At 37.4% G+C, this 22,765-nt stretch overlaps 2 protein-coding genes across 2 annotated transcripts in view; both read right to left on the reverse strand.

Moving 5' to 3' along the window:
* Positions 1–2,310: 2,310 nt before the first annotated feature.
* Positions 2,311–4,209, reverse strand: LOC145986911 (uncharacterized). The gene has a single exon (XM_083121378.1). It carries the CDS (start codon positions 4,207–4,209, stop codon positions 2,311–2,313), a length of 1,899 nt encoding a protein of 632 aa, XP_082977504.1.
* Positions 4,210–8,186: 3,977 nt separating this feature from the next.
* LOC145986439 (uncharacterized) overlaps positions 8,187–22,765 on the reverse strand; it is a 50,469-nt gene continuing 35,890 nt past the window's right edge. Inside the window, exons 7-9 of the mRNA XM_083120456.1 lie at positions 18,753–18,875; positions 17,548–17,713; positions 8,187–9,672 (exon numbers count right to left, since the gene is read on the reverse strand). Of these exons, the coding sequence (XP_082976582.1) occupies positions 9,480–9,672; positions 17,548–17,713; positions 18,753–18,875 (482 nt within the window). The 3' untranslated portion in view covers positions 8,187–9,479. The remainder of the gene's footprint in view (positions 9,673–17,547; positions 17,714–18,752; positions 18,876–22,765) is intronic.

Here is a 22,765-nt window from a genome sequence, read left to right on the forward strand (position 1 = left end):
AGATTAATTTTGAGCCGAAATATGACAGTTATTTTAAAATTGTGAATATATCACATAGAATTCTGTGAACATTTTAAATAAAACTACATTGAACCCCAATTTTATATTTTCCCACATTATATGTTCAATATTCATGGTCTAACACAGCATTGTGTTATAAAATTTTACCAGATTTTGTTTTTCTCCATTTTTAACCATACAGCACTAACATGTGGCAAAGCTATTATCACATACATGAGGTTTGGGAAGCCTGATGAAATAATTCAAGCTACAATAAATGGATGTTTACATTTAATTTCTTATTGTTGCTTTACACATTTATGCAGGGCTTTCTTTACGTTTCACATTACATTACATGGATTATAATCAACCCCATGTCCGTCCACGATAACTACTGTTAAATCAAGGTAGATGAGCAGTGGCACTTTATTGCTCTCCATCCGAGCACAGTGTGCAAATGGTTATTTGCATCAGTTCAGTGAAAACCCATGTTAGTGTTCTATGGTTAAGCTTTTTCACCTTGGTCCTTTGAAAAATGTAACATCGATGTTCCACTGTATTCTCGAAACTTTGTTACTGCAACTTTTCATATACTGATACAGTGAAATCTCAGTTATACGTTTTATTGTGCACAGAATGGGGAAAAGGGTACACAGAGAAAGAAAACGAGTACTATATATACACCAAAGTTTGCTATATTGCACTAATCTGTTCTAAATGATTAATGTAAATTTATAAAATCATGAGAAACAGTGAAGGCACCGGAAGGGAGGGGCAGGGGTGCAAGCAAGGTTTACCAGTTTAGTCCATCCGTTCAGTCATTCAGGTCCCAGCAAAAGATCTTATGTTTGCTGTAACTCTTGTTTCTCATATATGTTTCCCAAGCCCTATCAATGATATACAATTTGCCAGAAGCTTGTTCATTAGGCCAGGCAACCTCTCCCTCCCCTCCCCTCCAGCCAGACATAACACATAATGAAGCGGCGTTACACCATTAAAACACCTGGCGTAACTTTCCCAAGTCCAGGAGTGTGTTGATCTCGTGTTGGGTTGAAGAATGAAGTCTCTCATAGTTCATGAACACAACTATATATTATAATAACGGATATTATATACACAAAGACACAGGTTATGCGAAGTACCACCACTTGCGGTCGCATCGCACTTGCTCACACACACACAAAGACAAAGACACTAGAGTTCAGTCAGTCGTATTGCGTCATGCATATGACACGTACTTCACGTGGCAGACCTCCCTGCCATCTAGCGAGCATCTCTAACATCATTTTTAAATTTTAATTATATTACAGTACTGAACATCCTCCCCCACCTTGAAATATACATTTCAACATATTTTTAACCTTTAACACAGTGATTATAAGATTGAAATTACAATGTAGGCTAACATATATAAACACTTCAAACATAACTCCTGATATTGAATATTTGACATTAACATATAGATTTCTCAAGTTTACTTCTCTACTTCAAATGGTAGCAATGATAATTTCATGATTGGTCTCTTACACAGTCCATTTACAGTCTTTACTGTTGCTGATCGCACTCTTCCATCTCGTCCGGCATGGACCTCTACCACTCTCCCCAGTTTCCATTCTTGTGGAGGGATGTTATCTTCTCGAACAATGACCATGTCACCCTCTCCGAAGTCTCGATGTTTCGAGAACCATTTGGGACTCTGCTGAAGTCTGGACAGATATTCCTTTGACCACCTCTGCCAAAAATGTTGCATAAGTTTCTGCATTAGCTGCCATCTTGATAATCAATTAAGAGGAGTCTTGCTGAAGTCCCTTTCTGGTGCCGCCACTAAAGAATCTCCAATGAGGAAATGACCTGGGGTTAAGGCTTGCAAGTCATTTGGATCCTCCGACATTGGGGATATTGGTCGTGAGTTGAGGCACGCCTCAATCTGCGTGAGAACAGTGTACATTTCTTCGAATGTGAGAATTGTGTTTCCAACTACTCTCCTTAAATGGTGTTTTACAGACTTCACACCTGCTTCCCAAAGTCCACCCATATGAGGAGCTCCTGGTGGATTAAAATGCCACTCGATCCCACTGGAAGCAATGAAATGCGATGTGGTTTCATCACGTTCTGCTCATTTTGTCACTTCACATAGCTCCTTCAGTTTCCTACTTGCTCCAACAAAGTTAGTACCACAGTCGCTATACATATCACTAGGTTTACCGCGACGTGAGATGAATTTCTTGAGGGCCGCTAGGAACGCCGCTGTAGATGCATTGGACACCAGCTCTAAGTGGATAGCCTTAGTGCTGAAACAAACAAATAAAGCTATGTATCCCTTGTATTTTCGAGCACACTTCTTCCAACCATATACTTCAACTGAATTGGGCCAGCATAGTCTATACCACGGTATAAAAACGGTCGACTAACAGTCACTCTTGGCGGTGGCAAATTACTCATTATTTGTTGTGATGTCACGGAAGCATATCTGTGGCAGATGACACACCTTCGCAGCACTTGACGAACCTTGTCTCGGCCATTTATTATCCAAAATGTTTGTCGCAGTGTTGACAGGACAAGCTGCGGACCTGCATGTAAGTTAATGATGTGCTCGTGTGTGATTAACAGCTCTGTTAATTTGTGTGATTTTGGAAGCACAATTGGATGTTTGACGTTATGCGGAAGGTTACTATGCTCCAATCTTCCTCCTACTCTAATAACACCCATTTCATCAACAAATGGATTCAAGTATTGTAATTTGCTCTTTGAAGCTAAGACCGCTCCTTTCTCACACAAAAATTCTTCTTCTTGGGCTAGTTTTACTAATGCAACCAATGCTAACCACAGCTCTGATGCGCTCAATGGACCACGAAGCTTGTCGTCCCTATGCTTGGTATTGAATGCAAAGCGCATACACCATGCTGCAACCCACTGCAATTTACTCAGCGACGAGTAATTCTCAAATAATGTATTTTCTGCTGTCCTCACCATGGCTACAAATGACTGTCTCTGCTCTGATGTCACTTCATCAGTATCACATGTGTAAAACTGCTCCACTGGCAACACTGAATTTTTTAAGAATGGGGGGCCAGTCCACCATAATGGATGATTAAGTAAGGCCGAAGTCGAGATTCCACGGCTCGCACAGTCTGCTGGATTTTTCTTGCTAGCAACGTACACCCAATGTGTTTCTCCTTCCTCCTGTATCTTCACCGCACGGTTTCCCTCGAAAGTTTTCTTCGCGTCTTCTCCATTGAATTCGAACTGCAGATTTGTTACACAATAATGTGGAATGTAATAAGATGTGGGGGGTACTTTGGGGGCCTCATCCTCCGCCACTGGTGTCATGTGTTGCAAGGTGAGATATTCTCGCATAAATGCTTGGGATTGTTGTTGTTTTACTGGATCTTTCTGTAATCTTTGCTCTTGTGATAACAAACACTTTCTTGCTCTCTCCTTAGAGTACCCCAATTCTTCCCAATTGCTCTGAAATGGCAAATTTACGACGTAACGTCCATCTGTTTTGCGACGATGTGTAGTTTCAAAATGCTCTTCGCATAAGTGCTCTTCTGTTACGAACTCTCTCTGCGGCAATTCTTCAATCTCAAAGAATTTTCTTAATGACTGGTTTACATTATTTTGTTCAACTGACATGTGAAGAGAGGTGAATGAATGTTTTGAAGTTTGTTGCTTTACTCCTCCGCAAATAACCCAACCTAAGCGAGTTTGAATTGCAATCGGTTCTCCTTCCTTGCCTTCTCGTTTTCCTCTCATTAGCAGCGACGCATATATATCACACCCGAAAAGTAGGTCAATGTTTCCCCTTGTATGAAATGTGGGGTCAGCAAGGTCAAGTCTGCGGACATGGCTCCAGCTCCCAGTGTTTTGAATAGTCACATGTGGCAGCGGTGACTTAATCCTTTTCACCACCAACACAGAGGTTGTGTAGGAATGTTTACCGTCTCGGGACTCAATCGTGATATCAACAGCTGAATGTGACTTCCCAGCGTTAACAGAAGAAATGCCTGTTACTGACACAAACATGCTCTTTCTTTTCAGCCCTAACATTTGAACTGCATTGGCACTAATAAACGAAACCTCACTACAACTATCCAATAATGCACGGAAGGGCTGACACTGGTTATCTTTATCCTTTATGTTTGCAATTGCTGTCGGAAGTAACACTTCAGTGCTCAATTTCCCGTGATCGGCCGCTAAATGTGACATCACAATCTGATGCGAAGTTGCCAAACTTCCTTGGGGGGGAGGGGGTCACTTCACGATGAAGGGATGTATGGTGTTTCTTATTGCAAGTACGGCACAAACTAGCGCTGCATTTACTCACCTTATGAAAAAAACTAAGGCAATTATAGCACAAGCCACTACTTTTCACAAATGCCTCTCTCTCAGGCTATTATATTGATTACACTTATACATCTGGTGGGACTCCTGGTGACATTTAGGGCAACACACTGACACATGAAAAGAATTCGCATTTGTTTTGGCACTGGAATCACTAAAGGGTTGTTTCACTGAGTATCCTTGTTGTTTGGGGGGTCTAGAAGATGCTGACAACGCTCTCGCTCTCGTATCAAGAAAGGCTCGTAGCTGCTCAAGCGTCGGAAGTTGATCGGCTGACGCACTAAGCTCCCACTGCTGTCGTGACACACTGTCGAGCTTCTCCACGAATTCGAAAACCAAAATTGCATCCCAATGTTGAACTGGAACTTCTAGAACTCTGAGTACACGAACACACTCAGTTGTTACGTCCGTGAGTTTTCTCAAGGCAACAGCTGATTCTGTCTGGAGACAAGGTTGCGACACGAGTCGCTTGATCGTATCATTCACAAGAACGTGCCTTTGCTGATACCTATTGTTCAAAATTTCCCACGCTTCTTTGTAATTTGTGTCTGTAATCGTAATAGATTGCAGCAACAATGCAGGTTCACCACATATTCTAGACTTCAAATATTGAAGTTTCTGTGCAGGGGACAAAGAGCTATTATTATTATGTACAGACGCAACGAACAAATCACGAAACGACAGCCACTGCTGTAAGTTTCCCGTGAACACAGGCAAGTCCAATTTAGGTAGTCTTACGTCACTACTGGCTTTAACCGACGATGCACTGGCAGCCATTGCCACGCCCTGCTGCTTTTGAGCATGATACAATGTCACCAACATCTGCTCTAATCGGTCTTGAATTGAGCTGATTTCTGCATCAAACTCCGCAAACTGCTCATCACTGCACTCGGATGACAGATCACGTAAGAGTTTCTGAGTGTCCTCGGTTAATTGTATGGTTTTGTTGATGTACACGGTGACGCTCTCTTGTGAGAGGTCGTCTGACGCAATCTTGTTTTCAACACACATAACTTCGCATTTCAGAACACGTTTGCACGAAAGAATCTGCTCCATAGTTCACAACATTAACACTAGTCCAGACACAAAAGTCAGAACACACCCGGCATGGGAGATAATGCACAAAAAGCTGCTGGTTAAGTCAATTCACTACACGTGGCACGTACTGCGCAAATCCAGGTTTGGAGGACCATGAAGCGGCTTTACACCATTAAAACACCTGGCGTAACTTTCTCAAGTCCAGGAGTGTGTTGATCTCGTGTTGGGTTGAAGAATGAAGTCTCTCATAGTTCATGAACACAACTATATATTATAATAACGGATATTATATACACAAAGACACAGGTTATACGAAGTACCACCACTTGCGGTCGCATCGCGCTCGCTCACACACACACGAAGACAAAGACACTCGATTTCAGTCAGTCCTATTGCTTCATGCATATGACACGTACTTCACGTGGCAGACCTCCCTGCCATTTAGCGAGCAACTCGAACATCATTTTTAAATTTTAATTATATTACAGTACTGAACACATAAGGAAGAGGTTCCTTGCTTTTGCAGCAATCTCATTGATTTTTCATGGAAGAGGCATTGCTGAGTGGGGGGAAGAGGCATTAGCATTCCTCACACCTCCCTTGATGGACAGGAAGGGAAAAGGAGCACTTCTTACATCCCCCGTTAGGTGGGAATCATCCATGGAGCCTTCTGACTTACAATCGGGGAACACACACACTATTACCAAACCAATGCTGCTTTCTGTAGGGTTAGAACACATTAAAAGTGTGACTAAGGTGTCTTTTGTTCTCCCTCCACAAAAAAGCATGTGGAAAATTGACAAGAGAGCTCAACCACTATTCACAATTCTTTACCTGCACTTCAACGGAATCCTTCCTAGTAGTCGGAAGAGAGAGAAAGGGGGAGGGGAAACTTGTTTGTTGAAAGGAGGAGAGGGGGTGGGGTTATGTATACTTTTTGTCTGGCACGGCACTGATGGCTACTTTTCTTCAGTCATTCACGTGATAAAAATTAGTCACTCAATGATCAATAATTTGTTTATCTGCGATTTCATTTACATAAAGTACTGCAACTTCTCTGTCTTCTTTAAATATGTATCATGGTAATAAGACACAGCAGAACTTTCCCCACCTGCAAACCTGTTGACCCCCTCCCCTCCCTTTTTTTCAGCTTGTTTGTATTGTCTAGGATAGGCTGGAAAGTGTGGTGCCAGTGACTTTGTCTGACAACTTGAAAGAAATCAATTTCCGATCTGCTTCAGGTAGATACGACTCGCCCATGGAAATGCAAAGAGCAAAAGCAGGATTATTTAGCAAGTGGGCAATCTGGTTCAAGTGTGCATTACCCCTCCCCTTCTCTCCAATGCAAGCAACAAAAATAGAATTCAGAGTTGAGAGTCTGGTTGCCTGATTATAGCTGATAAGAAAACCTGCATGGGAGTGGGTGGCACATGTTATCTTCATGGAAACTTTTAACTCCCAAGAGCAGCATTCTTTCGAGTAAACACAGTTAAAAATGCATAACTGAAGTCTTTTCCTTGTTGGGACTGAAATCGTTAATTGTGTAACTTGAAAAATCGTATTACTGAAATATAAGAGTACATGACCTTACGGTAATCGAACAGGGTCTGCCAGAAAAAAACTTACTATTCTAGAACGTATAACTGCGATTTCACTGTATTGGCGTAAAGTGGTATTTGCTTAGCCTTTTTTAAAAAATACGTAATTGTACAGCCTCATGTAATTTCCAACAATATTTTGCAAATAGTTCAATGGAATTTATGTACAGAAAATGAAATACACATTTGAACATTGTTTCTGAAGTACAAGAAACGACTAAATCCAACGATTGCAGGTTTTTCTTATGCTTCACAGTAGTAATGTATATGTTTTGCTTGTTACCACTCGGTAACACACTTTATAACCTTTTGTTCCATCTTTAGCATCAAAACATCATTTCGCAGACACATGTGCGTAATTCAAGTTTTTAACAAGCTGGGTATGTTTCCAAGTACTAAAGACCAAAGATGATAATCAGTATTTGGGAAGTTACATTTTAAAAGTGAATCAGTTACAGCAACTGGTACTTCAAAAGTAAGTTACTTTTTTTTTTTTTGTAAATTAAACAATGAATGATCAATAATTGTAATAAAATAAATACATGAAGACTTGCACATGTTTTTATTTATGTTTCTGGTACATAATATAAGTCTTGATATATTTATATTATTACAACAAATATATCATGCAACAAGGGGTCAACTTTAATTCAGTGATTTTAATTTGAAAAATTATTTGTATGACTGCCACATTAGATGTGTTGGCTTCAATTTCACTTGCACCTGTTTCTTTCTTCCATTCCAAGCTCAACAAGATACACTTCCTCGACAATGACTTCTCTCGAGCTTGACTACCACCTTGAAACAACAAATTGCAATAAAGCAGGGATGTTCTAATTTAGCATGCAGCAAAGCCTATCCCCCTTGCCTTTGGCAATTTCACAAAAATCTCTTCTACCTTAGCAATTAGTTGGAAACAGAGTTAACAAATTTAACTCTTCATTCACTCACGTTATAAGTTTTCAAGTTAACAATTTAAGTGCCATAAAGTAACTGTTGATAATGTTACATCTATTGTGAAGAAAACATAACCTTACTGTTACAGCTGCTATTAAAAGTAACTTACTTCCAAACACTCATGATAATTTTTCTAGCCAGGCCTATTTCTTATTAGTGGATGGGGTCTAGTAAGTTTTGTTTATACATTAGAGGGACGAGGGAGGGAAAATGTTCATTATAATGATATACAGCATCAATACAACAAAGTACTGTAGAGATATCTTTATTTTGTAATTGAAAAAGTTAAAAATTACAAAAAATTAATACCCTCTCATCAACAAACTAAAAATAAAACATTACATTTTTCATTATTGAAAGGAATGTCTTAATTAAAGGTTGTTCAAGTGACATCGAAATTTTATCAAATTAATAGAGTTTCATATTGAAATTCATGTTCTACAACTGAAAAGAAAGTATTTATTTGATTACACTTGAAATACATTTCAGCAATGGTAAAGTGACCGATATTATATACTGCTGGACAATGAAAACCGGACACTTTAATATTTGACATCTGAATTGCAATAACAGCTCGCAGGTATATTACAGAATGTTCGGCAGATCATGTAGTACCATATGCACCATTCATAGGCTCGTACTTTGTTTATGCATTCGTACTTAATTCAGTTTCTGCAACATTTAGTTAGCCCTTGTACCAGAGCTTTTATCGACCCATTGCGTTATCACAAAAAATGCAAGTGTCCGGTTTTTTTTGTCCAGCAGTATAGTACTCCGATTTGTCAAAAATAAAAGATAAAGGAATGTATGGACGGAAAGAACAAACCTTTTGGTCTATGTGGTGAATAGTGGATTTAACATACATGAAGATATCTGGCTGCATATCTTAGTCAAGAAATTTTGTAATAGGTTGCATTATGATTGCAGGTAGTTCCAAATTTTCATGTTATCATAAATGGTAAAGCTTTTCCTGATGTCAGCACTTCGCAAAAAATTTCAAATCAATACTTTGTATAAATTAACAGTAATACAAGGAAACTTATACTCTCAGACATAAAATTTTCAATTTTTCTTAACACAGCATTACATGATATATTTGTCACCATAGTTTCTGCATGGCCAAAATTATATTTGGGCTATTTGTCAATAAATCACAATAATTCATACATTCAAGTCAAAGAAGAAAATTACAAAATATACAAAATCATCACAATAATTCATACTTTCTAGTCAAAGAGAGAAAATTACAAAATATACAAACTAGCAATAATTATTTTTCCCTGTGAATTCCATAACATTAAATCTACACACACACAACTGATTTTGTATAAAGCTAATAATACAAGACCATTTTCACATGCTATACTTTATACATTCTTCATAAAGCACCAATCAAATTTTCACTGTACAGAAACTACTAAAGTAAACAAGATATTTCATTTTATATTACAATGCATCATCCCATATACATATATATTTATACACACAAAAATATAAGTTTTGTTCAGTTATGAGGCTCCATAATTTGGAGCAAAACTTTCTTCATGATAATGAACACCGTGATTTATCAGGTGTATCCACAGTTTGTTCATTTCTTTCACTAGAGCTTGCATGATGATAATCCTCCTCTTCCTCGTCATCTGAATCGGTATCACTCTCTGTACTATCTTCCACATCTTCCATGTAACTTTCATTATAATTAGCACTAACAACATTAGAATTTCTCCTCTGCAATCTGAAAATACAAATTAATAAAACAAATTATATGTTTTAAATGTATATGTATTCTACCCCCCACCCCCTTCATATCATCTTTGAGGGGCCTATAAATTTATGGAAGCCTTACTTTTTAAAACTTTAATGGTAAAAATAATCAGCAATATACAGTAAAATGTACACAGTGCCATAAATGAAACACAGTGCCATAAATAAAACCAATTATACAAGAAGGAAATATTCAGTGTTGCGAGGGCAGGCTGAAAAGTAATGCCTCCTATTTTTTTGTGACTGTATAAAGACATTTTGGATTTTGAGCAACCATGCATTATACTCTTCAGACTTTCCCCCTTCTCCATTCCAAGTTTCAAACTTCTATCACCAGGGGTTGCTGAACTAGGCGAGGAAAATTGCAGCATGTAACCATACTATGTCGGTGCACCTGAAACTGCGTGTGGTGACAGAGTTTCTAACTACAGAAAATGTGTCCCCCAATTGACATTCATCAGAGAATGAAGGCTTTTTATGGCAATGAATGTGTAACGTCAGTACTTTATGATGTTGGGCTGTTCATGCTCACAATGAAAACCCCTGCTGAGGAACTCTCAAAAAGTTATTTACCACACACGTTGAGAGTTCCTTCTCTGATGAATGTCAATTGGGGGACACATTTTCTGCAGTTAGAAACTCTGTCACCACACGCAGTTTCAGGTGCACCGACATAGTATGGTTACATGCTGCAATTTTCCTCGCCTATTTCAGCAACCCCTAGTGATAGAAGTTTGAAACTTGGAATGGAGAAGGGGGAAAGTCTGAAGAGTACAATGCATGGTTGCTCAAAATCCAAAATGTCTTTATACAGTCACAAAAAAATAGGAGGCATTACTTTTCAGCTTGCCCTTGTATGTTTATTTCTTATTATTTATTTATTTATTGAGAAAATTCCAGATACAGCACAGGTGGCCATTTCACACTGAACTTGTCAACAATGACAAAGCAATAATAATAAGCAAAAAAAATTAAAAATAATTAAGAGTAACAAAACAACATAAAAGTGAATAGCAAATGAACAAAAAAATAAGTAAAAGATGGCACTATGTGATATTAATTACAAGCATTTCTTCTGATAGAAGAGCGAAAGGCAAACTCGGAGGAAAATATATCAATACTTGAGGGGAGATCATTGTATTGTGCTGCAAGTCTGTAAAAGAGAGATCTTTTTTGAATTTCTAGTCTAGGTTTTTTTGTATAAAATAATCTTGTGTTTCGTGTTGTGCGCATAGGTACTCGAAAGTGAAATTCCTCAAGAAGTGTGTTGCAGGGTATTTTGCCATTCACAATTTTGTATAAATAACTGAAATCATTCTGCAAACGTCGCTGATAAGCAGTTTGTAAGTTTACACAAGACAAGACATGCGGAGATAAAAAATTGCATAATGAGGGAACCCTGTGACAGACTATAGCTAGGAAGAAGTGAAAGACCGAATCGATTCTAGAGAGCTGAGTGGGACACACCATGGACCAGACGGGAGAGCAGTATTCTATTACTGGGGAAATGAATGATTTGAAGTACAAGGTGAGGGCTGAGATGTCACTAATTTCATTGAAACGGTATAGTAAACCTAAGAGATGCATGGCCTTTTTTGTGGTGCATAAAATATGTTCCTCTAATGTGAGCTTTTGGTCGAAAACAATGCCTAGGTCTTTGTGAGAGGATACTGCTTTGGTGTTATTGCCAGAGATGGAGTAAGATGACTTTAACAGATTCTTCTTGAGAGAGATAGTGAGAGTAGTACACTTGTCAGGATGTAATTTAAGGTCCCATGTCAGGCACCAGGAAGTAAATGTTGTTATGTCATTCTGAAGAAGATGAGTATCGTCGGAAGTGGAGATTTCTCTGAAAATTTTAGTCATCTGCGAAAAGAAGGTAATTACTAGAGGGAGCTGTGAGATGGTCGGCAAGGTCATCGACGAATAATATGAACAAGAGGGGTCCTAGAACACTACCCTGTGGAACTCCAGAGAGGACAGGAAGAAAGTTAGAAACAGTTCCTGGAAGAACGAAATTTGCCATGAATGTTGAATCTATTGCATAATTTGTGAATCGGAAGACGATGACTAACAGTGTCAAAGGCTTTGGCCAGATCAAAGTATATTACATCTAATTGTGAATTATTTGAAATGCATTTCATAGCATGTGAGAGTAAAACAGACAGGTTTGTAAGACAGGAGCTACCAGGAAGAAAACCATGTTGCTTTGAGCTTAAGTATGGAGAAACAAATTTGTACAGTCTGTCTTTGATTATTTTTTCACAGATGATGGACAGAGGAGAGAGTAAGGAGATTGGTCTGTAAGACGAAACAAGATTTTTGTTACAACTTTTGTGAATCGGTGTGATGTTAGCTTGTTTCCAAGCAAGAACAAAGATGCCTTCCAAGAAACATCTGTTCAAGAGAATGGAGAGAGGATAGCACAGTTTTCATGAGGAACATGGTGTTGATATCATCCGGTCCCAGGGCACGGTGAGCTGAAAGAGATGACAATAGATTCTTCACCTCATCGGGTGTAGTGGCAAGGGTTGTTAGAGAGGAGGAACAGACTGGTCTTACGTTTGGCAATGCTGCAAGGGAAGATGGGAAGCAGAAGTTACCGTGAATATAAGCATTGAAGAGTTCTGCCCTTCGGTCTCCTAACACACTTTCACTATCATGCGTAATTTCAGCTGGAATCCTACCTTCATACAATTTGAAAATTTGTAAAGAAACAATAAACTGCAGAGAGTTGCCACTAGGTCCCTCTATGTTAGAATACTGTATTAACAGAATCCCATCACAGAAAACAATGTGTGCTCATGAGATACTACTAGTGTGACAATATTAAATTTTATAGGGTTCTATAATTTTGTAATTGTGACATCTCAGAGTAAAGGGGGCCAATACTAGGTAAGATGATGTTTGGAAGCAGTGCAACTGGGTTGTCCACACTCCGAGAAGGGTCGCAAATAACTAAGTTACTTGATGCAGTATTCAGCTAGTTGTATGCCAGTGTTAATGGCTTCATCCAAGATTAGAACTGAGCTTAAAAGATTCAAAATATGCAATATTCAATTTATGGCATTTCCCCGACCAAGGTAAGAGCATACAGCAATGAATAACATTGGTCAACATATTTTTTTTTTACAAGAAAACTAAAAGCGATTCTAGTGTATTTTTTTTTGCCCTGAATTCAACTATGTAATTAAAATTTTTCCACCAGGCACAATTTTTCTGTTACAGTACTTTTTGAAATTGAATTGTAGCATTTTTTATTGCTTGCCATGGGATGTAGTGTTTCTTTTCAAGATGTACAGGTGTTGTGTTTTGCTGAAATCAGGAAGCCAAGTCTGTGCAGGTTTATGCATGTTCAGTAGTTGAGATGGAAGGGCAATAGGAAGTGGAGAGTTGGGAATACGCTGCCGTACAAGCAGACAACACATCGCCTAGCGGTGGCGCTGAGAGTTACTGAATCACGTTAGGAAGTTTTGGCGTACTTTGTTAGCATGATATTGGAGTGTGTTGCTCTTGAGAACTTATAGTGGTTTTGTATATATAGTATAGTACATATTTTCAATTATGCCAAGAAAGTGTTTAAATCACCCAGACAATTTCTGCTATGTGTGTGGTCAACTAACCTTCAAGTTGCAGAGGCAAAACATCACACCACTTGTGAAAAAGTGTTATGAACTTTACTTCGGGTGTAAAGTTGGTGATTTTGATGCCTTGAGCCCCGAATATATGCTTTGTATCGTGTGTTAGGCTTCTCACTGGGTGGAAAAATGGTACATGTCAGATGCCATTTGCAATTCCTATGATTTGGAGGGAACCGAAGGGCCGTTCAACTCATTGCTATTTCTGTTTAACTAACATTAAAGGTATCACATCTAAAATAAATTACAGAGTTAACTACCCGAATTTACCATCTACAATGAGGCCACTCTTTCATAGTGACGAGTTCCCTATACCAATTTATCCCAATGTGACTAAGTTCACAAACTGATTGTGATATATCTACAGAAGAAGTTACAGATGAAGATAGAAGTGATCCTACATTTGAAGCACGTTGTTCGTCAGAACCTTGCTTTTTAACTCAAGGTTAAAGGATCTTAATGATCTCATTAGGGATTTACAGTTGTCTAAACAACAATCTGAAATTTTAAGTTCCAGACTGAAAGAATGGAATCTACTCCACAAAGATGTAAGAATATGCAGTTAGGCAAATGGAGTCCTCGTATGCTGGCTGACTACTGCTGGACCATAGATACAGATATCCCAAATGCAAATTATGCCTGCAAAACATGATTTTCAACGTTTTATGTAAGCTAGAATCACATATTTCTTTATTATATAGAGCTACGTTAAGTACTGATTTCATAAAACTTTATACGTCTAGAAGTAGGGCTTGAAGCTTTCCTGGCAACGAATGATGAAAAGGTTCTCTCGGGCTATCGACCAGGTGAGTTGTGGAAAAGATTCCAAGCTTTCGAGAGCTAACGTCAATCTCATCTTCAGGGTAGAAGACTAAATTTGGAGGTGAATCTCTACTTGAAAGTTTCAAGTGCACAACCACACAAGAAACTGTGTCAGGCTATGCAGGCACATCCTTCTCACTAGAAACTCACTAGTTACATAAAAAAAACTCCAAAATTGTGCTTGACAGTTTGTTTACAAACTTACTTTTGTTTTTTAGTTTTTTTTTCAACTTGAAAAAAGACGTGAAAATTCAAGTTTTTTTATGTACTTCTCATCATACATGTGTTTCACATTTTCATTTTTGTAACACATTATAAAGACTAAGTGTAGGAACTCCCCAAAAATAATAATAATAAGATTATAATGTTTATTTGTTTACCATCTTTCCACATACATACACATGATCTATTAAAGATAACACGCCTCCAACATGTGAAAAATGCCCCACCAATCAGACAGCCAAAAAATTCCTCAAAACCCACTATTCGGAGAAAACTTATGGTGGGGGTACATTAGACATTTAGTTATGACTAAAGGGTACAATGAGAAAAGAAAGTTTGAGAACCATTGATATAGATGTATGGGCTGAAACTACTTAGGCTGCCTTTTTATATTCCTACAATTATTGTCACATTAAGATCATGTTCAACTGAATGTTATAACTGCATTTTATTATTTCACAGAATATGTACCCTTCTCGGTATGTGAACAATGATGTATACGAACTTGTTGCCCTGTGATACGACATTTTCAATTGCTTAGGCAGGTCTGTCAGCATGTGTATCCATTTTACATTTCGGTCTGTAGATATTGCATACTTTTATATACTGGGTGATTTTTTTAACCTGAATCATTTGAATATCTTGAAAAAAATCATCCTACAAAAAAATGTTCCAAATAAAAAGTTGATAGTTTGGAGGGGGAAGTTTAGTAGTGCAACAAAAGAACACCCCCTCCCCCTCTTGTAGGTGGAGCGGGGGGCAACTGAAATTTCAAATAGAAACACCTATTTTTTATTACAGATTCGGATTTTACGGAAAAAAAATACATAAGTTTTGTCTAAAACATTTTTTTCGATTCGTGATAGATGGCACTATAATCGATAAATTTTCATTTCTTGAATGTTTACACTTTAAAACCAATGTATTTCATTTTGCAATTCATTTAAATTGAAAAAATAAAACATTCTCGTGCATGAACTTTGTACTAATTCTTGACAAATCTTTTGAGATTTCATTAAGCTGGTAATTCGCCTATTTACAACATTTAGAAGTTAGATTCGATATTTGTTTCATTTTTTTTATTGTTGTGTCAAAGATGCTTAACAAAGCTACAACAGAAAAATAAAATAAATAAAATAATAAAACAATGTCAAGAAACAGTTCCTTTTTAGACTTGTTAAATCATTGTTTTTTAGATCACAAGAATGCTCCGAGCGATTAATTTGACAAACCTGTTGATACTTTTTAATATCAATGGATGTATTAACTGTAGAAGAGAAAATTGAAATGGTTCTCATGTATGGAGAATCTGGCAGGAATCTCCGTCAAGCTGTCGTTGTTTATGCTAAGCGTTTTCCAGACAGGGTGCATTCTTTCGCTTCGTTTCAACGTACAGTCAGTCAATTTACTACTGAAGGAAGTGTTAAACCTAAACAAAGAACCCTTCGAAGAACAGTTACTGGAGAAGAAAATTAAATTAATGTGTTAGCTGCTGTGGCCCATGATCCTCATGTCAGCTCGCGAGAAGTAGCTCGAAATTCCGGATTGTCCCAGAGCAGTGTTTTGAAGATTTTACAGCGTCATAAATATCATCCATATCATGTGTCATTGCATCAAGAACTTCATGGCGATGATTTTCAAAATCGAGTGACGTTTTGTCAGTGGGCACGTGAACAAATACAAATAAACCCAGATTTCTTTCGTCTGGTATTGTTCTCTGATGAGTCATCTTTTACAAACCACGGAACGGTCAGTCGGCATAATATGCATTACTGGAGTGTAAAATCCGCACTGGCTGCGCCAAGTTGAGCATCAGCGTCCATGGACTGTAAACGTGTGGTGTGGAATTATTGATGACAAACTCATCGGTCCCTACTTCATTGATGGCAATTTGAATGGTCAACAGTACCGCAACATTCTTCAAATTGAACTGCCAATATTACTTGAAGATCTTAACCTGGAACTGAGACAGAACATGTGGTTTCAGCAGGATGGATGTCCAGCGCACTATTCGAGAGCAGCACGTGAAGTACTCGACCGTGACTTCAATGGCCGATGGATCGGCAGAGATGGTCCTGTAAATTGGCCTGCCAGATCACCAGATTTCTTTTTGTGGGGCTACCTAAAAGATAAAGTGTATCGAGAATTGCCAACTACTCGTGAAAATATGATAGAGCGAACCAAAAATGCTTGTGCCATAATTGAACCAGAGGTACTTTTGAGTTGTGTACATTCATTCGAAGCACGGATCAATAAATGTATTAAAGTTGAAGGTCACCATTTTGAACAATTAATGTAATTGAGAAGTGAATGTAATTTACTAGCCATCGAGATATCTAGAGCTAAGAATTGTCGAGTAATTTTGTATTTTCAAAATAAATTTATTTGTTTTACAACAATTTCAAGTCCTGGAACAAAAATGTTTTATTTTTTGAATTTAAATTAATTGCGAAATGAAATACATTGGTTTTAAAGTGTAAACATTCAAGAAATGAAAATTTATCGATTATAGCGCCATCTATCACGAATCGAAAAAATGTTTCAGACAAACTTATGTATTTTTTCCCGTAAAATCCGAATCTGTAATAAAAAATAGGGGTTTCTATTTGAAATTTCAAAGTTGCTCCCCGCCCCAACTACAAGAGGGGGAGGGGGTGTTCTTTTGTTGCACCACTAAACTTCCCCCTCCAAACTATCAACTTTTTATTTGGAACATTTTTTTGTAGGATGATTTTTTTTCAAGATATTAAAATGATTCAGGTTAAAAAAATCACCCAGTATACTGTATTTCAGTCTTACATAATAATATATGGAATTATGATTTAGAATTGTAATTGCATAGAGTGGTTTCCTTCCATGTATGGGTTTTAGATTGACTGTGCTTCTTATTAGGCTCTGAAATATATCAGTCAATCTGTGACGAATGCAGTACGCTCAAGCTTGTGAGACTAGAACGAGTTTGAGCGAGCGAAAGTGGTCCCATGCAGTATGAACTACGTAGTATGGGATTATGCAGTATGCGGAAATAGTCATAGAATATAATAATTTACGCCGAATTATAATGGAATGGAAATCATGCTGTCATATAATATCCATGAAATGTGTATATTTTCTTGACCTTGTTAAGGGTGTTCAATAAATAGTAATGATAATTATGAACTCACTCTTTTCTGTTGAAAGGACACTGCAAAAGCACCCAGACTTTCAGCTCCTCTCCACCAGTTATGAACTTCACTGTCTCAAGAGATTTTGTGGCAGCTAACGAAAGGATTCGACCAGTGTCTTCGTCTGAAACTGTACACTGATACCTTTCAGAAGGAATGTGACGAACTAAAACAAAAATATTCATATGTTTCAATAACTTACGTTCAAATTTAATATCATCAGACACATCTGACCTGGTTTACCACAATAGTTCTTATGTATTGTATATATTTATTACATATTAATCAGATATAATAGAAATAAAACACCAGTGCAGGCATACAAGTAAAACAAAAACAGAAGTCCGACAACTACAAATTTTCAGGCACTTCCTATATATACGAAAAAAGTTGGTTTACCTGTGATAAAACAGATAACATGAGAGAATATGCCACTGCTATTCATTCAATTTAAAACAATTCATTATTTATTTTCAAGTAGCACAGCAAACAAGATAAAGTTGAACAAATATGAATGTTTACACCACTTCTAACAACTAAACTGAACAAGCCCGTAAATTAAACTTATAAATCGTAAGAATAACTTTACCATGTCAAACTGATAAGAGGTTTGATATACAATATCTTTAGATTCATTAATTGGCACTACATTTCAAAGAATTTTTATGAACAACATCCATAATTTCCACAAGTATTTTGCACACCTTACAATATACCTGAACCAAAGACAGCATCAGTTCAGCTCTGAAATTATAACCAAAAATAGACAAAACACAGGAAGATGTAAGTGGTGTGGTGAACACTGAGGCCAACTCCAAGGTTCCACATCTGATCCCTGACTATCTTGAAACAAAAGATCCCTAGTAGGCATATCAGTGAATCAGGTCTCATTTTAAACTGTACGTCTAGTCCCAATTAGCATAAAATGAACTAAAAAAACAAATTTTGATCCCTGGCCACATCACAGTTTTAACAAAAATATTAAATTCATTCAATAATTTTTACAATACAATTCCATTTTAACTTATACTTATTTCCTGAAGATGTCTGTAAAATACTTTGAGGCAGCCAATAGAGGTCATGTTGATAATTAGCAATATGCCATGAATCATTTACTATTCTGTTTTGAATAAAATTTTCAAAATTCTGATGTCTAGAGATAACAAGCATACAACATATAAGCTTACTAAGCATTATGTACTTACTATTTACAGAACCAAGGCAAGTATCAGGATCGTAACTTGATGTGAGCAGTAAATCTTTTGATACACATACAGCATCCGTAACTCCAACTTTTCCCAAGTGATTACGCAATTTTTTCACTCTTCCTTAAAATATACAAAAATTAGTGCTACTCATCTCAAACTGCTTAAGGAGTTCTATTAATTTCGATATCCACTAATAGAACTCCTTACAAACCAGTTTCGTAAAAATAAGTGAGAACTTTATTTCAGTATCATAATTTGCTACCACATCCTTTTTTTTTTCTTTTCGTTCACGAAACAATGCATAAATTAGACAGCAAATTCTTACAACTAATAATGACAAGTAGGAACTTTGAATTCAATTTAAATGTACTCGTGCACAGCCTCTAACAGACTTAGAGGCTTAGAGCTAAATTCTGGTCTGAAATTCTTGTTAACGAAACCACGTCAGAATATGGAAACACAAAAAAATTACTTAAATTCATGACACAAACATGGATGATTGATTGATTGATTGATTGATTTAGTTTATTTTACTTCGCGTTTTGTGCCTCTTGGCTAATTTGCGAAGATGAGGATGAGTGATGAAAGGATGAAATTGATGAATGGACATTCACAAACAACCAAGCCCGACCAGGATTCGAACCCGGGACCCTTGGCGTCGCAGCGCGATGTGCTAACCGCTCGGCCACAGGGTCGGGCACAAACATGGATGAAATTCGGTTCTTACAATAATATATAATGACTAGGGGCATGCATATTTTGTTTTTTATGAAAAAACGAAATGTCAAAAAACACATTGTAATGTTAATTTTTCATGTTTTTGCATTTTGTTACCATGTTTTGTTATGAAATAATGCGAAATGTATTGCAAAATGCGAAATAAACTCTTAAACACGAAATTTGGTTGTTTTTTTTTTACCCACGTGGCACCTTCTGAGGTCTGAATTATCCTGAGAGTTATGCAATTCACGGAAAAGTAATTAATTCTGCTGTTAATATTGGAGAAGCAAAATTGGATTCTTTTACACAGACATAAACTTAATAATCTGATAACTACATAAATGTGCTATTAGAAGTAAAATATTAATTTTGTGTAATAAGTGTAGTTTTTAAATCAATTTAGGATTATTACAATTTTAAAACCAAAGTGTCTTTTTATATACAACTTTTCATCTGATTTTTCACTGCTATAACATCGAAATTTTATTTTATTTACTGATTTTGAACTCAAAAATTGACTCCCATTTTATACCGAAATTTTTCTTTTTTATTTACGAAAATTATGTGCCTCTAATAATGACTCCACGTAACTTTGCAGAAATCTTTGTTGAATGTCAATCAACAGCTTTCTGTGGATGGTGATAGTGAGTCACTGATATCAATGGGCAAAATAAGTTTAGGTTTTGCTTTTTCAAAAGTTATTTCGAATCATAATATATTCGTATAAAAAAGATAAAAAAAAAATTATGTTTACAGACCAACAGCACATTATTCTGTATCCCTTTCTATCATAGCTGGTCAGTATTGCTATTTTAATTAAAGAAAATATATTTGTCTCCCCTTTACAAATTCAGTAGCAGATAGGGTATTTCTTCTCTCTTTCTCACGCAGCTTGGAGTAGTCAATTATACTCATGCTAAAGCACAGATATTTTTAAATATTCTATGGAACTTCCATGAACTGTGGCTTTTAATAAGATCTTGCATTTAATGGTGGTAAACTTCACAAGAACTTTTAACGAAGTAATTTTTTCAACAATTTCTGTTTAGTATCTTAGTAATGATTAAAGGTACACTAACAAAATAATATTACACTGAAAATTCACAAATTTCAATTAAATTCTTTGTTGAGAAAACTATTCCACACAAAAAAAAATCATGCAAGCTAAAATTTAATGAATTTCAAAACTTATTTTTCATTTAAAATACAAGCATATACTAAAATTTATTTTCTTAATATTTATTTATTTAATAGAAGATTCCAAATACAGTGTTAGCCATTTTATATTGGAACGCATTTATAGAACGTAAGGACAAAAATAATAACATAGGAAAATTACATGTGGTTAAGAGACTTGTATACTTTTATATACTGATAATGTGCGAATTACTCACAATTAAATATAAACTTTAGGCTAAAAGATTAAAAATCAGCAACTTACGTGTGTGAGTATGAGATTTTTCGTACTACGTTTCGGAGGTTACACTACCTCCTTCTTCAGGTTGAAACGATGTTATTCAGACACCTGACATGGTGCCTCGTCGTGAAAGTGAAGGTTAAGGATTTAGGTTAAAAAGTTGCATGAAGGACACTTTCTAAAAAAGAATATAAATTACACATCTAAAACCGCGCAATACTATAAAAAACAAAAGAACGTCCAAGGCTGAAGTCGGCGAACTGCCGACCAGTGCTCGGGGTAGGCGAATGCACGGTGTCAGCCCATACCGGGGAAAGAAAACTTCCCCTCCTCATTCCTTCCAAACTGGGGCTCGGGAGTCACCAATCCAAGGAGAAGTCGACTTCCACCTCGGCGGCTTTCCTAACCTCAGGAGTAACACGGAAGCCCATCTCGTCCCTATTCACTGCGGCTTTATCCCATTTTTTAAAGAAATTAACCCAGCCGTCTTCTAAATTCCCATCGTCCCTATTAAGTTTGTTCCAATTTTTCGCGCATATATAGGCAGCTTCATATACGTTTCTGTCTAATTTATTGTTAACCTCCCTAATAACTTCCCTTTTAGCAATCTTATGTCGGTTAGCCAATATGTGTTCAGATAATCCTGTTTTGGGTATGCCCTCCTTTACGTCCTTATCATGCTCTCCCCACCTAACTTGCATACTTCTCCCGGTCTGTCCCACATATTCCTTTCCGCATTCACACACTATCCTGTACACTCCCTTCCGCTCTTCAGGGTTATTGCGCCTATCCCCTCTCCCTTTCTTATAGGACGTAAAGTGCTTTTCAATACTCCGGGGCGCTCTTACCCCACATTTTATTCCGTAACCCCTCACGGACTTTTCAATTTTCTCTGAGACCCCCTTAAAATACGGGATCCCGACAAAATATGTGTTCTTTTCACCGTTTCCTATCTCAGTTTTTTCCTCCTCTCTGTCATTTTGCGATGTTTCTTGTCTAACAATCCTTTTGGCTTTCCTAGCTACTTTTTCCAGGTCGCGGATAGTGTACCCATTCTTTACCCCCACCTTCCTTATCCATTCCCCTTCTTTCTCTTTCTCGTCATTGCACAGTCTTTCGGCGCGAATGAAAAAGTTAAGAAAAACATTTAATTTAGTCCTATTCGAATGTTGGGATCTCTTATGGAGGTACAGCTCTCCAGCCAACGGTTTATGGAAGACCCCGGTTACGATCCGTTGTCCGGTTTTAGTAAGGCACAAGTCAAGAAAGTGGATCTTTCCGTTGGCCATATCTTCCCTAGTAAACCCAATTCTGGGGTCCTGCTTCCCCAATTGGTCGAAAATGCTGTCAAGTTTGATTTCATTCCCTATGATGAGGATGTCATCTACGTATCTCCCATAATACTTTACCTCCCCCCTCCCCCCTACATGCTCCATAGCGGCTTTTTCGACGTAGTGCATGAAGATGTTGGCCACAAGGCCAGAGATGGGATTGCCCATGGCCAACCCTTCTTTTTGTCGGAAGATTTTATCGTTAACGTAGAAGTAATTGTACCCCGTAATGAGAAAAAACCACCGGACATACTCCCAGGCGACCAAGATTTCAACGTTTTGGTCAATCAACCATCTATACAAACAATCTCCAGCTTTGTCCCGGGGGACACTGGGGTACAGATTAATAACGTCGAAACTACAGATTACGTCCCGTTCTCCTATGGTGAGTTTCTCAATAGTTTCTTTGACCATAAGAGAGTTTTTGACGCTATACGGAGTGTCCATATTCATTTTTCCCATCCTCTTAATCATTTCTTTAGCTAAACCATATCCTGGATGTGCATACATGGGGATGATGGGTCTGAGGGGTATCCCCTCCT

The sequence above is a fragment of the Lepisma saccharinum genome, chromosome 4, assembly GCF_977018435.1.
Source record: "Lepisma saccharinum chromosome 4, izLepSacc3.1, whole genome shotgun sequence".
NCBI classification, from domain to species: Eukaryota; Metazoa; Arthropoda; class Insecta; order Zygentoma; family Lepismatidae; genus Lepisma; species Lepisma saccharinum.